The 12109-nt window shown below is 41.0% G+C and overlaps 1 protein-coding gene across 3 annotated transcripts in view; it reads left to right on the plus strand.

Annotated features, from left to right (window-relative positions):
• The window catches only part of CUNH10orf90 (chromosome unknown C10orf90 homolog), a 70808-nt gene that overhangs the window by 31146 nt on the left and 27553 nt on the right, over positions 1-12109 (plus strand). For 2 of the 3 annotated variants that reach the window (XM_062635219.1, XM_062635221.1), the window contains exons 2-3: positions 2705-2799; positions 5019-6099. In XM_062635219.1, coding sequence (XP_062491203.1) covers positions 2705-2799; positions 5019-6099 — 1176 coding nt within the window. The remainder of the gene's footprint in view (positions 1-2704; positions 2800-5018; positions 6100-12109) is intronic. The other variant, XM_062635220.1, reaches the window with a different exon arrangement.

The following is a 12109-nucleotide window of genomic DNA, read 5'->3' on the forward strand; positions in this document are numbered from 1 at the left end:
TGAGAACTTGTATGAAAACACTTTGTGTGATAGGTCTCAGCTAAACCTTTATGCTCCTTGAAGTATCTTCATTCCAAACACAGGTTCAAGGTCTTCTTAAAGGTTTGTTGGTTGTTCCGTTGACATAAATTAACAAATGCAAAGCTTCCAAGTATAGATTTAATAATACCAGGAAAAATACTGGAGCATTAGCCGCCAATGCCATTTAGTCTATCTCAGCAACTAGATTAAATGACTTGCCAAAAGTCTGAGTGTTTTCCAGCAGTAGGATTCTTGTAGTAATATGAGAATGCCTTTGCACAGGGTATGGTACAAAATGCAACTCACAACTCCACTCTGGATGATTTAGCAAAGAAAAACATTTCCTCCTCTTCTTTCTCCAACCTCATTTCTTCCTATCTCTCCTGCTCCAGAAACACTACTTTTTAAAGTTATACAAGCAAGAATTAACCAATACATTCCCATTGTATGTGAAATTGAAAGGTCTTACCTACAGATTATTGCTAACCACAGGAGGTTACTTTGATAAGAACAACTTACATATTATATGTAATTTATGGTGTGGACTTTGACAGCTTGTTCCTGTTTGACCCTGTAGCACTCAGTCTTTCTCTTGTGCTGAAAACACATTGAATGAAATTCATGAAAGGCCATCTGGCAAAGCATGGCTGTCTGGATCTGATTCATCTCCAGCCAGCCTTTTAGATTTCCTTGGACACTGGTTGATGTTCACAAGTTGATGTTCTCCTCTTGTAGCTTTCCAGCTCGATCTAAGACAACTATGGTTTTCTTACTGTAAAGTATTCAAGGAAAATATTGATAATTTAGTGGAAGTTTTCACTTTAATTGTGTACTTTTTTTTCACCAAACTTCTGCATTTTTTTATTTGCCTTAACTCTAAGAATTTCTTTTTGATCATTCTCTGCATGTTATTCCCTATTTAAAAGCAAGGTTTAAAAAGCAAGACAGCATATGCAGCATTTCTTAATCAGGAAGGTATTCACACGTAATTCACCAGAGCAGTGGTACATTGAAAATAAGCTTCTCATAAGGCTCACCCAGCAGTTGCCCCTATCCCACTTCTGGTGGGTGCAGGTGGATTTTGTCCTTCAGTGAAAGCACAGCACCACCTTCTTACTGCATACCACAGCAGGGTTAAGAGCATGCTCCAAGGGCATCTCACCCATGTTCTGTGCTAGCAGTTACCAAGATCCAGTGCCAGATCAGGTTCATTGAATTTTCACTGTCTGCAACCACAGTTCACTTCTTTGCTAATGAAAACGTGTAGTGGGCCCTCTGCTCCGGCTATTCTCTTTTTCCCCATACTGTGACTAATAAGTCCAGCTGTTTTCTCTGTTGCTCAGGACTTTTCTGTTGCTCAATGACAAAAGCAAACCTCCCTTTTCTTTCATACCTGCTATGAAAATATACACAGGGGCATTGACATCTTGGAGCTGTGCCGCTGAAGTATACTTTAGTATGCTTTATTAAAGCCAAATGTTCATCAAGCATCTTGTTATGTTTTATGATTGCTGTTCTGTCGTAGGACTCAAGGAGAGATCTCAATGGGGAACAGACCTGATACCTTCCTCCTCCTTCAATTCTACTCCTTAGCTGCACCCAAGATGAAGCCTGCTACGGTGGATATGTTTTAATGAACACTTCTTAAAGCGGAGCTGATTTATATTCCTTTGTTAATATAATGTTACATGTAAAGTGAAATTCTGCTTAGTAGAAGATTAGCTTCTGTGGCAGGCTGTCTGAGTGAAAGAAAAGTAGTGCAGAAGGTCTTACCAGTGGTGTGACTTGTTGCCATAAAGCAACAGCGAGTAGTGTCAAGAGATTTCAGTCCAAATAGAGAATTTTTGACAATTAATTTTGGATGCTTAGTACAAAATAGAAAGTAATGTAATTTCTGGCAAAACTGTTGACAGCAGATGTAATGCTTTGTTACAATAGCCCAGACTCCGTGTTATGTGGAAATTAGCTCTGAGTAAAAAGCTGCAGACAAGCTAGAGCTCAAAGAACACAAAAGATGTCAAAAAGAGAGACTGGTCATAGAATCCCAGACTGGTTTGGGTTGGAAGGAATCTTAAAGCTCATCCAGTTCCAGTCCCCTGCCACAGACAGGGACACCTTCCACTAGACCAAGTTGCTCCAAGCCCCATCCAACGCGTTAATGTTATAGGTATTACTGAACTAGAAAAGTCATGATGCAATAGAATTTGTGAATATGATGTAAAATTACTGTAGTTCTTTAAATGTGAAGGTGACTTAGTTCAAATGAGATTAAACCTGTAAGCATCCAGCCCATTAGTGTGCTCATATGTGCTACTAGTTCTTCAGATCACAGAAAAGTGACATTTGTTGAAATCTCCATTTCTCATCTTCCCCAAGTCTTCCACACCCATGCCTGAAGCCATGGAAATCAAAAGCAGAGATATTCAAGTTCTGGATCAGCCCCGAATGCATTGTGAGGTTGCCCATGAACACATCTCAGCAGCAGAATCCCGAGGGTCTTTCAGGTCCCTCTCCTGGGACGTAGGAGAAATAGGATCCCTCCGATAATCACATCTCAGGACAATCAGATCATTTGCAGTAGCTCTTTCCTTCCCTCTTACACTCAATTTAAGCCCACGTTTTTCTAACACACCTCCTCCAGGACTCTGGAAATAATCTTATTTCCTCTGTGTTTTCTCCCCAGGAGGGACACAAAAGCAATGGAGCCCTGACGGTCAGAGGACATGCACAGGCCTTCGGCGGCAGAGTGCTGCGGAGAGCAAACCAAGCTCTACCAAGGTAAAATAAATACATTATGTTTCGATAGCAGTCAGCAGAATGCATTCAGGTTTCAAAAAACAATCACTGATTGCTGAGCAGTGTGTTTGGACATGGGTTTGTTTAGCTACGCTTAGCTTAGGCAGCAGAAAGGCTACGTAAAACGAGGGCTAAATGTCGCGATTCTGTGTGCTCGTGGTGAGGGGTGAAAGAAGTTGCAGAGGGGCTCTTTTTGGAGGAAAGCTGTTAAAAACACCCCAGGAGAATAAATCAAGTAGTTTCCAAATATCAGTACCCTCTGTCTCAGATAAAGCCTGAGGTTTTCAGTTCGCCACAATTACTTTGCGTTAGTGCCTATTTTTTACACAAGATGCAGTGAAGCTTGAAAGCTCCCAAAAGTATAGGATTAGCTGGTCAAACCCTAAAGATCCATTTCTATGCCAGAGATTGGAAGGAGGCAATAACGCATATACTAAAGCAGAGAAAGGAAAAGTAAATAAGTTTAAATACTGGTGCTTTAGTTTTAGGCTAATCAGGAGCATTTTTTGCGTGCCTTTGGACTCTTGCAGGATGTCCCCATCTGTGCAGCCCTTAACAAAATAAATAAATGTCAAATTAACTACTGAAGCATGAGAGATGGTTCCTAAATAAAGTATTTCAAGGAACGTTCTTCTTTGGTGCTCTGTAGAAATTTCAGGGAAGTTAAGAGATTTGGAAGGCGTGCAAAGGTCTTAAACCTGTAGGTAGAAGTAAACGCGGTGCTGAAAAATATGAGGCAAATGCTGTTACAAACCAGGAAAGAAAGAAAGGAGGAAGAAAATGCTTTCCCTGGGGCTGTGAAATTATTGAATTGTCAAAAGCACAGGCAGCTGGTTTAAACAGCTGATAAAATTTACTTGCCATTTCACCTCATTAATGAACTCTTGCTCTACCTCTACCTATTTGGGTTCCCAAATCATCCTTCCCAAGTTACAAAGGAGACCATTTTCTGTGCTGTTTCCATGCATGGAGGACAGGAGCACAGGAATGGTTTTCCCCATGGGCTTTGGTGCAGTGTCCCACCTCTGGCACCTGTGAGGTCACAACTCTGTCACTCAGAGAGTCTTCCTTGAGGAAGAAGAACATTATGTTTTGTGAAACACTCGTAAAGTGCTGGAGTTGATTATCAGATGATAGACACCCAGATGAATGACCGAGATGAATTCATAACAAATAGGAGCAGTGCAGTTAGCAAAAAGCACCTAAACCTCAAATGAACTTGGATAAGCTTTCATTATGAAGCTAATCCTCAGATTTTGCATGCCAATTCAATGGGTTTTTTTTCTATTAGGATCAAGAGATCTAGGAACACAGGGCAGGAGCCATCAAATCAGCCAATTTACAGCAGTCAGCGAGATTAGGGCAGATGCTTTATTGCATGTGACTTTTGTGACCAGTGTTGATAATAATAGCAGGAGATTTTAAACTCAGGTTTCCTCTTTGTCTGATAGCTTTAATATAAGAGCATCTCCTTTGTCACATTGAGTGAAATAATGTGCACTCTATCAAGATAAATGCTTATTGTCATGGTTGGAAAAATGAATCCAGGCCAGTGTCAATCAATCTTGGACATGTGTGGGTTTACATCATTGATAGGTGCCGCCAGGTAATCATAAGCAAGAGGAAACTAATGAATTAAAATAGTATCTGGAGCCCTTGGAGGTAATTATTTCAGTTATAGGTAGTGCTTATGGAGAAGTTTTTCCATGCTTATAACTGGTGAGGTTGTAGTTTAGTGATGCCCCTGGTGCCTATACGTCCTCTGCACCATCTGATGGCACACATGGACCTTCAGGCTAATAAGCCGTAATATACTTAAATGCATTTTAAATTCCAGCAGATAATCATGAAAGAGCAGTTGAGACCCTGAAGCTGGCAATTGCCTTTGACATGTCCATTTTTAAACAAATAGAGCAGCCACAAATCCTAACTGCTGTGATGGGCTAAATATTGAAAACAATAGAATACACATTTTTCATGTTAATGTTTTTGTACAAGGCCAATAAGGTTTTCACTGAATTCTTCCAGGCAATTCAGAGCTGATTTCAAGAGCTTGTGCTTTTGAATGACAAAAGTTAGTATGAATAGGAAGTCAACAAGAAATCTCAACCAGAACTGTCTGGTGTGATAGATGGTAGATGAGAAACTGATACATACATTATGATAGATTACGTTGGTAATTTGAATCTTTTCATTTGCAGGAATCTCTGTCATCACAAAATGCAACTATTTCACCAATAGTCATTTCACAGATGGTTGATGAGAATAAATCTAAAGAAAACTGGACCATTTCACCTATGCTGTCCATGATCCCCCAGCCCAGTGCTTATCACACGAAGGAGTCTTTGGCTAAACATGGTGCAGTCAACATTAACAGAGCATTTATGGTGCTTCCCAGCAGAATAGAAATTCAGGCATCTTTGGGTGACACCACGTCTCCATTGGAATCTCCCATCACAGAGGAAAAACAGTGTCCAAACCAGCAGAAAGGGTTTGCCTCTATAACTATTACAGCCAGGCGTGTTGCTGCAGGCTTCAGTGACCCAGCACATGGATCTGGGGCAGTACAAGAGCCCAACGCCGTTTCCCCCACCTCAAGCAAAGTCCCCGCAGAGTCCCTCCATTGCTGGCCTCCACATGGACACACAAAGCACCATACCTCTCCATTAAAGATGTCCAAGTCTTGCTCACAAGTCAGTAAAGAGCCACCAAAGCAGCTTTTTGACTCTGGGAACAAGAACAGCGTGGATCTCCAAAGCAGTGATGGGAGACAGAAAGTACCACCTTCCTTCATCTCATGTGTCCACCTTCAGGTTACTCAGTGGTGTCCAAATACCATCTATTATTTAGACAAGTCGCTCAATGTGTGCATTGACCAACCTCAAATTAAATGCCAAAAACTTCATAGATCAGCGTTATCCCTCAATATAAATTGCAGTTTGTCTAGATTAACAGCAGATGGAGTAGATGGCATAGCTAATGGAGAGCCAATTGAGGAGATATTTCAAACGAAGCTCCTAGGAGAAAACAAAACTCCACTCAGATCAAACTTGAGTGCAGACTTAACAGAAAACAATGGAATTAATAAAGAGAAAACAAATGGAGGCTATTTGGGTAGTAAATACCCTGTACAAAGTGTCTTTGTCTCTGAACTTCCAGCATTTGTGGATACACCCAGAGGACCTAATAACGTAGTAACAGCAAAGGAAGATGATGGTAAGCAGTCTGACAGCTGTCACACTACATTTTCTCTCCAGCTTCCTAATTCAAGTGGTGAAGCAGGTAAGTAATTTCCATAAACCTCAGTCTGGTGGAGCAGAAGTTCAGGCTGGAACAGACCCACCACAGTGGTTTTATGTGAGCAGATAACAGTAATCCTCTGCTGCTGGAAAGGCACAGTGAGTCAGAGCACAAGCCAGACGTTTTCAGTTCCAGGACAACCATGAATATATTTGCCATGCTAGTGATGTGATGCAGGCTGCTCATCAGATGATACAGAAAGCTCTGCTTGTGTTTCCTGCATTAAACCTCTATTTTTAACCATTTATAACTATATTTTTTCGATCCTTGGAATACACAAGTGCCTAGTCCCTGAAAATAATCAGGTCTTTCTTTATATAAAAGCTGAATTTCAATGTGTGAGATTCAGAAGGAGATGGCTGCGACGAGCTTGGTTTTGTGCTCCTTGCAGTTAAAAATGATCTTGGTTTCTGCTTTTATTTAGAAGGCTATAGCAATAAGCCCAGGCTTTTATAATGAATGGCTCCAGGTATTGGAGCCATTGCAAGCAACGGCTTGCAAATCTTTAACACCTTTGTTTCGGGCATCTCCAAGCATTTTGCAAGCATAAAATTGTCTTTGCAACATTGCTTCTCAGGGAAGGGCAGGATACCATGGGGATTGCTTCATGCCCAGAGTGGTACAGCCTCTGCTGCACCGGGCTGTAGCAGCTATTTCACAGTGCACTTGGATAACCACAGCTGAGTTTATTGACTCTCCGGGAAGGGAGTGTGGATGGGAAGAATGTCAATGAGTGAGTCTGTTTTTTTTACCAAGAGCACTAAGGTTAAAACTTAACTCCCATGATCTTGAGCTAAGCTTAATTGCAATTGCCCTGTTCTTATATGGCCTTTTTGATGGAAGGGTCAGTATATGAACATAAGCTACTTCCTCAGATTCATTTATACCTTCACCTTCCCAGTGTGTAAATGGAAAAAGAGAAAGGTGAGAAATCACGTGTTGTCTTATGGGCTGGACAAGGTACAAAACCTGGGCTGCACCTCCCTTTGCACTTTCCTGTTGGCGCTGCACTCTGTGCTAGAGATCGATGGGGCTGCTCTCGCAGGTACCAAGGTGCAGACAGTGAGAAGACATTGCTTTGTTCTGAGGCTTTCTTTAAGACATTATCTGCAGAGACAGGATTTTCCACTGAGAAACCAGCAGTGTCGGTAATTCCAGAGTCAGGCGCTTAAATCAAAACTGCATGGGTCTGCAGGGTGAAGAAAGCCTGAGATAAAATACGTGTGATCCAGGTTTGCTGTTGCTGAAGGGGAGACGGAGCAGTGAGGAGCAGGAGAGAGAAGATGTTAACCAGTGCTAAAGAGCTGAGGGGAGAAATATGAAGGGGCATGGGTTGGTGAGGACCTTCCACAAGTGAAATTAAGCATTTCAGCTTTGGACTTCATCATGGTTTGAAGTAACAATGTCCTCCTGAAGTTTCCCTAGGAAGTACTGCATATTCAAGGCTTTGTTCAACACCCACTACGTTCTTTCTGCGACAAACCACAGAAACAAGGATTAGAATAATATTGAACCTTCCTTTGTGGTGGCCATGAAAGAAGCACTTTTACCAGAAGTAATTAGAAAGTGAAATAAGGCAGTGCTCACGGTTTTACTGAAAAGAGGAAATAAGTGAGATAACCAGCTGAGAAATACTGGGCTCGGAAAAAATCACTTCCACCTTTTGTGTACACAAGAATACAGGTGTAAGAAAACATGGGAAGCGTTACCTTTTTAACTGCTTCCACCTTTTGTGTAAGCAAAAATGTAGAATGTAAAGGTCTATATTTCTCTCCATCAGACCCTTTGTAATATATAAGAAGGTATTTATCAGCTTGCTACAACTTTCCTGTGTGACATTTGTATAAACAGCCAGAATAATGCTTCAAAACAACAGCCTTTCTCACCAGGATCCCCAAAGTAATGGGCTTTTGCATTGCTGTCACTCATGAAATGTGACAAGTTTCAAGAAAACTAGTTAAATATAGGAGACATCCATACTGCTCTTTAAAATGAAAGGCAGTTGGTATTAATATAACCTGGGAGAAAATGATAAAAGGAGTTCTATTTAGCTCCAAAAATGGGGGAGGTGGGGGCGAGAAGTGACCTCTTAGGTCCAATATTCCATTCTGGTGTGAATCTCACACTGTCCTATAGCCTGTGTGTTTTTTTTCTTGGACTAGTTTTAAATAGCTGAAGATCACAGTAATGGGACACTATGGCCTCCCTGCTTTTGGATGTGGCACTTCTGTGTATACAGCTCAAAATTACACAGCCTGTGTTGCAAGATGCTCTTTTACCAGCACAGCGAAATAACTACCCCATCAGCAAAGCCCTTTATACCATTACAGATTCCCAATTATTACAGGTATTTTTTCCTCCATTGCCTATTAGTTCAAATCCATTCACTTTGAGCTTTGGTTTGCTCTATCTTAATGCAATTAAATGTTTGTGAAATTAAATGTTTAAAAAGAAGGACTAATGAGAAGGGGCAGTGAGCAACTTCTGACATGGTGTTAATAGTTTATGATAGTTATCTTACAGGTGAAGAGCGTTTTGTCTGTCCCATTTCTGATGACCCAGAAAGTTTGAGTTTCTATTCACTTGCAGCTGCAGGCAATAGCCTCCTGCCAGCAGAAATACAAGTGGTAATAACATCACCGTGGTAGAAAAGTAAAAAGTTACTTTCAAGGCTAGACTTTTCTGTGTGAAGTATGTAAATGTAGTTTGCAGGATGTATAGGCTGCCTTATTAGGATCTGAAGTGGAATGAGCACCCAAATACCTATCTGCTTTACAGAAACTGGGGCCAAGTTTGTGGTTTCCTATAGGGCCAATTGAGTCATGGCCTCTTTGAAGTGTCTTTTTTTCTATTTTTTCATGTGATTTCACTAAAGTAATCATGACTCTACTTAGAATGCTACTTGCACTATTTCATGTTCAAATCCAAGTACTCAAGACTTGGCTTTGCATGGACCTGGACAACCTAATCTAAAGCCCTGCTGTCAGTAGGAGGTTGGTCCACATAATTTCCAGAGGTATGTATTTCCACAGTGTGCCACATATGAAAAGGATATTTTAGGAATATTAATGTAGATCCTGGGCTACGTTCATAGATGGTTGTTATAGTTATCCAAATCTCTCAGACTTGGCGTTCAAAGCCTTGTTTCATGCTACAGCATCCAAAGGATGAAATATGATTTTGTGATTTCACCCTCATGGACTGTATCTTCTACGGGCTCCAATGGTTTGGGTACTTTACTTCCATTATCTGGCAAGAATTTGGACTGTAAGTGCTGGCAAGTTTATGTTATATGTGAAGTCAGACTTGAACTGCAGGAGGACATAGTTGTAGGACCTACTGGCATTTCGTTGTAGTGAGTGGCTAGCATTTACATCCCTTGGACAGCTTAAGGAATGTGTGCCATTAATGTGAAATGGCCCACAGAGAGCCAAACGACCCACCTCAGAGATATGACCAAGGGTAAGCCTGGGCCAAGCTCCATGAGGTCCTTGTCACGGGTGATTGATGTGCATCACCCTCCCTTCGGTCATGGCTTTTAACAAGCTGTCAGAACTTGCTAGCGCTGCTTTTAAGTGAATGCTGCAGTTTCCTTTACTGTCTGTAGCTGATGTCTCATAAATACAAGGTAAGTTAAAAATGAAAAGATTAGTCTTGTTTCTGCTGAAGACAGGAACATATTTTATCTTAATTTCTCACCTGCCTTTTAACGAATATATTCCACATGAATATCTAGTTTTCCATCCATCTTTTACAATCTGTTACCTACTGGGCTCTATGCTGAATTACTAAAAAGGGGCAAAGAGAAGAAAATGGAACAACTTTCAATTTATTTTGATCTTTTGATTAAACAATATGATCGCTTTGCTGTGAAAGATCATAAATGCCAACACCTAAATTTATCCATTTAAGCTTAGGTAATCATTAAATTCCTGATGCCTGAGGGCCTTTAGAAACCTCAGCTATCTTATAAACTGAAATGACTTCTGCTAATGCTTCATCTTTTATAACATCTACACTTTTGGGTTGTTCTTCTTTTTTGTTGTCATGCCCAAAACTGCTGCGCTGAGTTATTAAGGAAGAACAGCTGAGGTGGAAAGAGACGTAACTCTAGTTTGAATGGTAGGTGCTGTGCTGGCTCCTGCAGCCCTTTGTTGAGATACAGAAGATGTGGAGGATGCACAAGGCGGGCAGGGGGAGATGGCAAAAGGCATCTTGCCAATCACACGCCTGTGTAAATGACCCACCAGTATGGAACTCAGGATTATGAGGTATGCGTGAGTCAGCAGCGGAAGGTGAATGTGACACAATGGTGATGGCTGCGACTGTGGGCACTAGGAACCAGCCCCACTGCAGGGGGTGTCTGGGGAAGGGGCTGCACCGCTGACATCTACTCTGCTGCAGAATTCAGGAATGAACTTTCAAGAAGGGGAAGACCACATTTAAAGCCGTGAACAAGACAAATCAGAGAGCTGGTATTGTCATTGCTTATACTTCCTTCCCAGAGAGAGCAGTCGGTGATTTGAAAACATAATTTACTTAATCAAAACAACCCAAGACAGTGATTGGAGAAAACTGAGATGGGATCTGGCCTTGTAGGGTGTTCAATGGCCCCAGATGATTACAGGCTCTCTTTCCTTCTTAACAAGAGTTTTATTATCAAGTGTTGAAGCCACCAGCATGATTTCTAAGGAGTAAAGCTAGACTTTCCTTTGTTTCAAGAGCTATTTTAATTTTTTATGTAGTGTGCATGTGTGTATATATATATATACACATATATATGCACTTGTACTGGAGTAAAATCAGAACAGCTGGTACTGTGGGATTTCAATATGCTACTACCTGCAATGGAAAAAAAGTGGTTTTGCTTTAAATACACATTGAAAAGCTCCTGGTATGTGAGACATTTGCATAGCAAGAAAATATGTGTAGGTCACCTTTGAACTAATATATACTCATGATTATCAGGACTGGCTAATGTAGGCAATCTTGAGACTGAAGGTTACTATTACACTATTAATAGTGTTTGCTTTCAATTATTAAGCAGTATTTGAAATGTTGTGATGATTAAATGTGGCCTATCTGGTGTTCTCACCTCCTATTCTGCTGATGGGAAAGTCGCCATGCAATAACCCAGAATACAAGATTAGTGTGTGTCTTGGGGGGGAAATATATATCTATATATATACATACACACATATACATGAACAAGATATAATCAGACGAAAGCTGTTCCTTACAATGTGGAATTTATTGTATAGAAACTTGAGTAGCTACAGCTGATGCTAATTGACTCTGCAGCCTGAGAATGTGTACAGCATCACACAGTAGTGATGGTGAAGACAGGAGAAATATGAAATATGACACAGAAGATTTTACTTCAGCTTGCACCTGCCAAACACAAAAAGCCAAATCTTCAGCTGATGTCAACCAATAGGAATATCTTCCTTCAGAGGAGTGACACTGATTTACATGAGCCAAGAATCTGGCCAGGGATGTTACTGACTTGGCATTATGGCCGTAGCAGCTGGTGCTGACTTGTTAAGAACAAAGGACCACATGCCAAAAAGCCCATTAAAAGGAGCTCCTTTGATGTTTCACTTCATCTGGTATAAATTTGAAATGGAGGAGGCTGTCAATTTTCCTTAGTCTAGACGTTTTGTGTCGTTGGGTCTGTGTTACACTGCAGGGTGACCTTTATGTACCATATCAGATACTGAAAAACTGAGGACTCATTCTTTATGGATGTTGAAAACTCAGGGAGGAACTGGCAGCCCTCAGTTACAAGTGACTCTGGAAGGCTGTCCAGCCTTTAAAACAGACCCAAGCCTGTGTGATGGGTAATAGAAATGCCTTTTCTTACCTTGGAGCTTTTTCAATCAATTTTTAGAAGGAAGGGAATGCCTCCTCTTCTCTGGAGTGCTCTTTCATGTTTATGGAGTACCAAGCTCTTGAGCTTTGCTCTTTGTTTCAAGTGCTTGATGCCAGTTCC

This window comes from Pezoporus occidentalis, unplaced genomic scaffold (assembly GCF_034315485.1).
Source record: "Pezoporus occidentalis ecotype Australia unplaced genomic scaffold, CSIRO_AGI_Poc_V1 ctg45, whole genome shotgun sequence".
NCBI classification, from domain to species: Eukaryota; Metazoa; Chordata; class Aves; order Psittaciformes; family Psittacidae; genus Pezoporus; species Pezoporus occidentalis.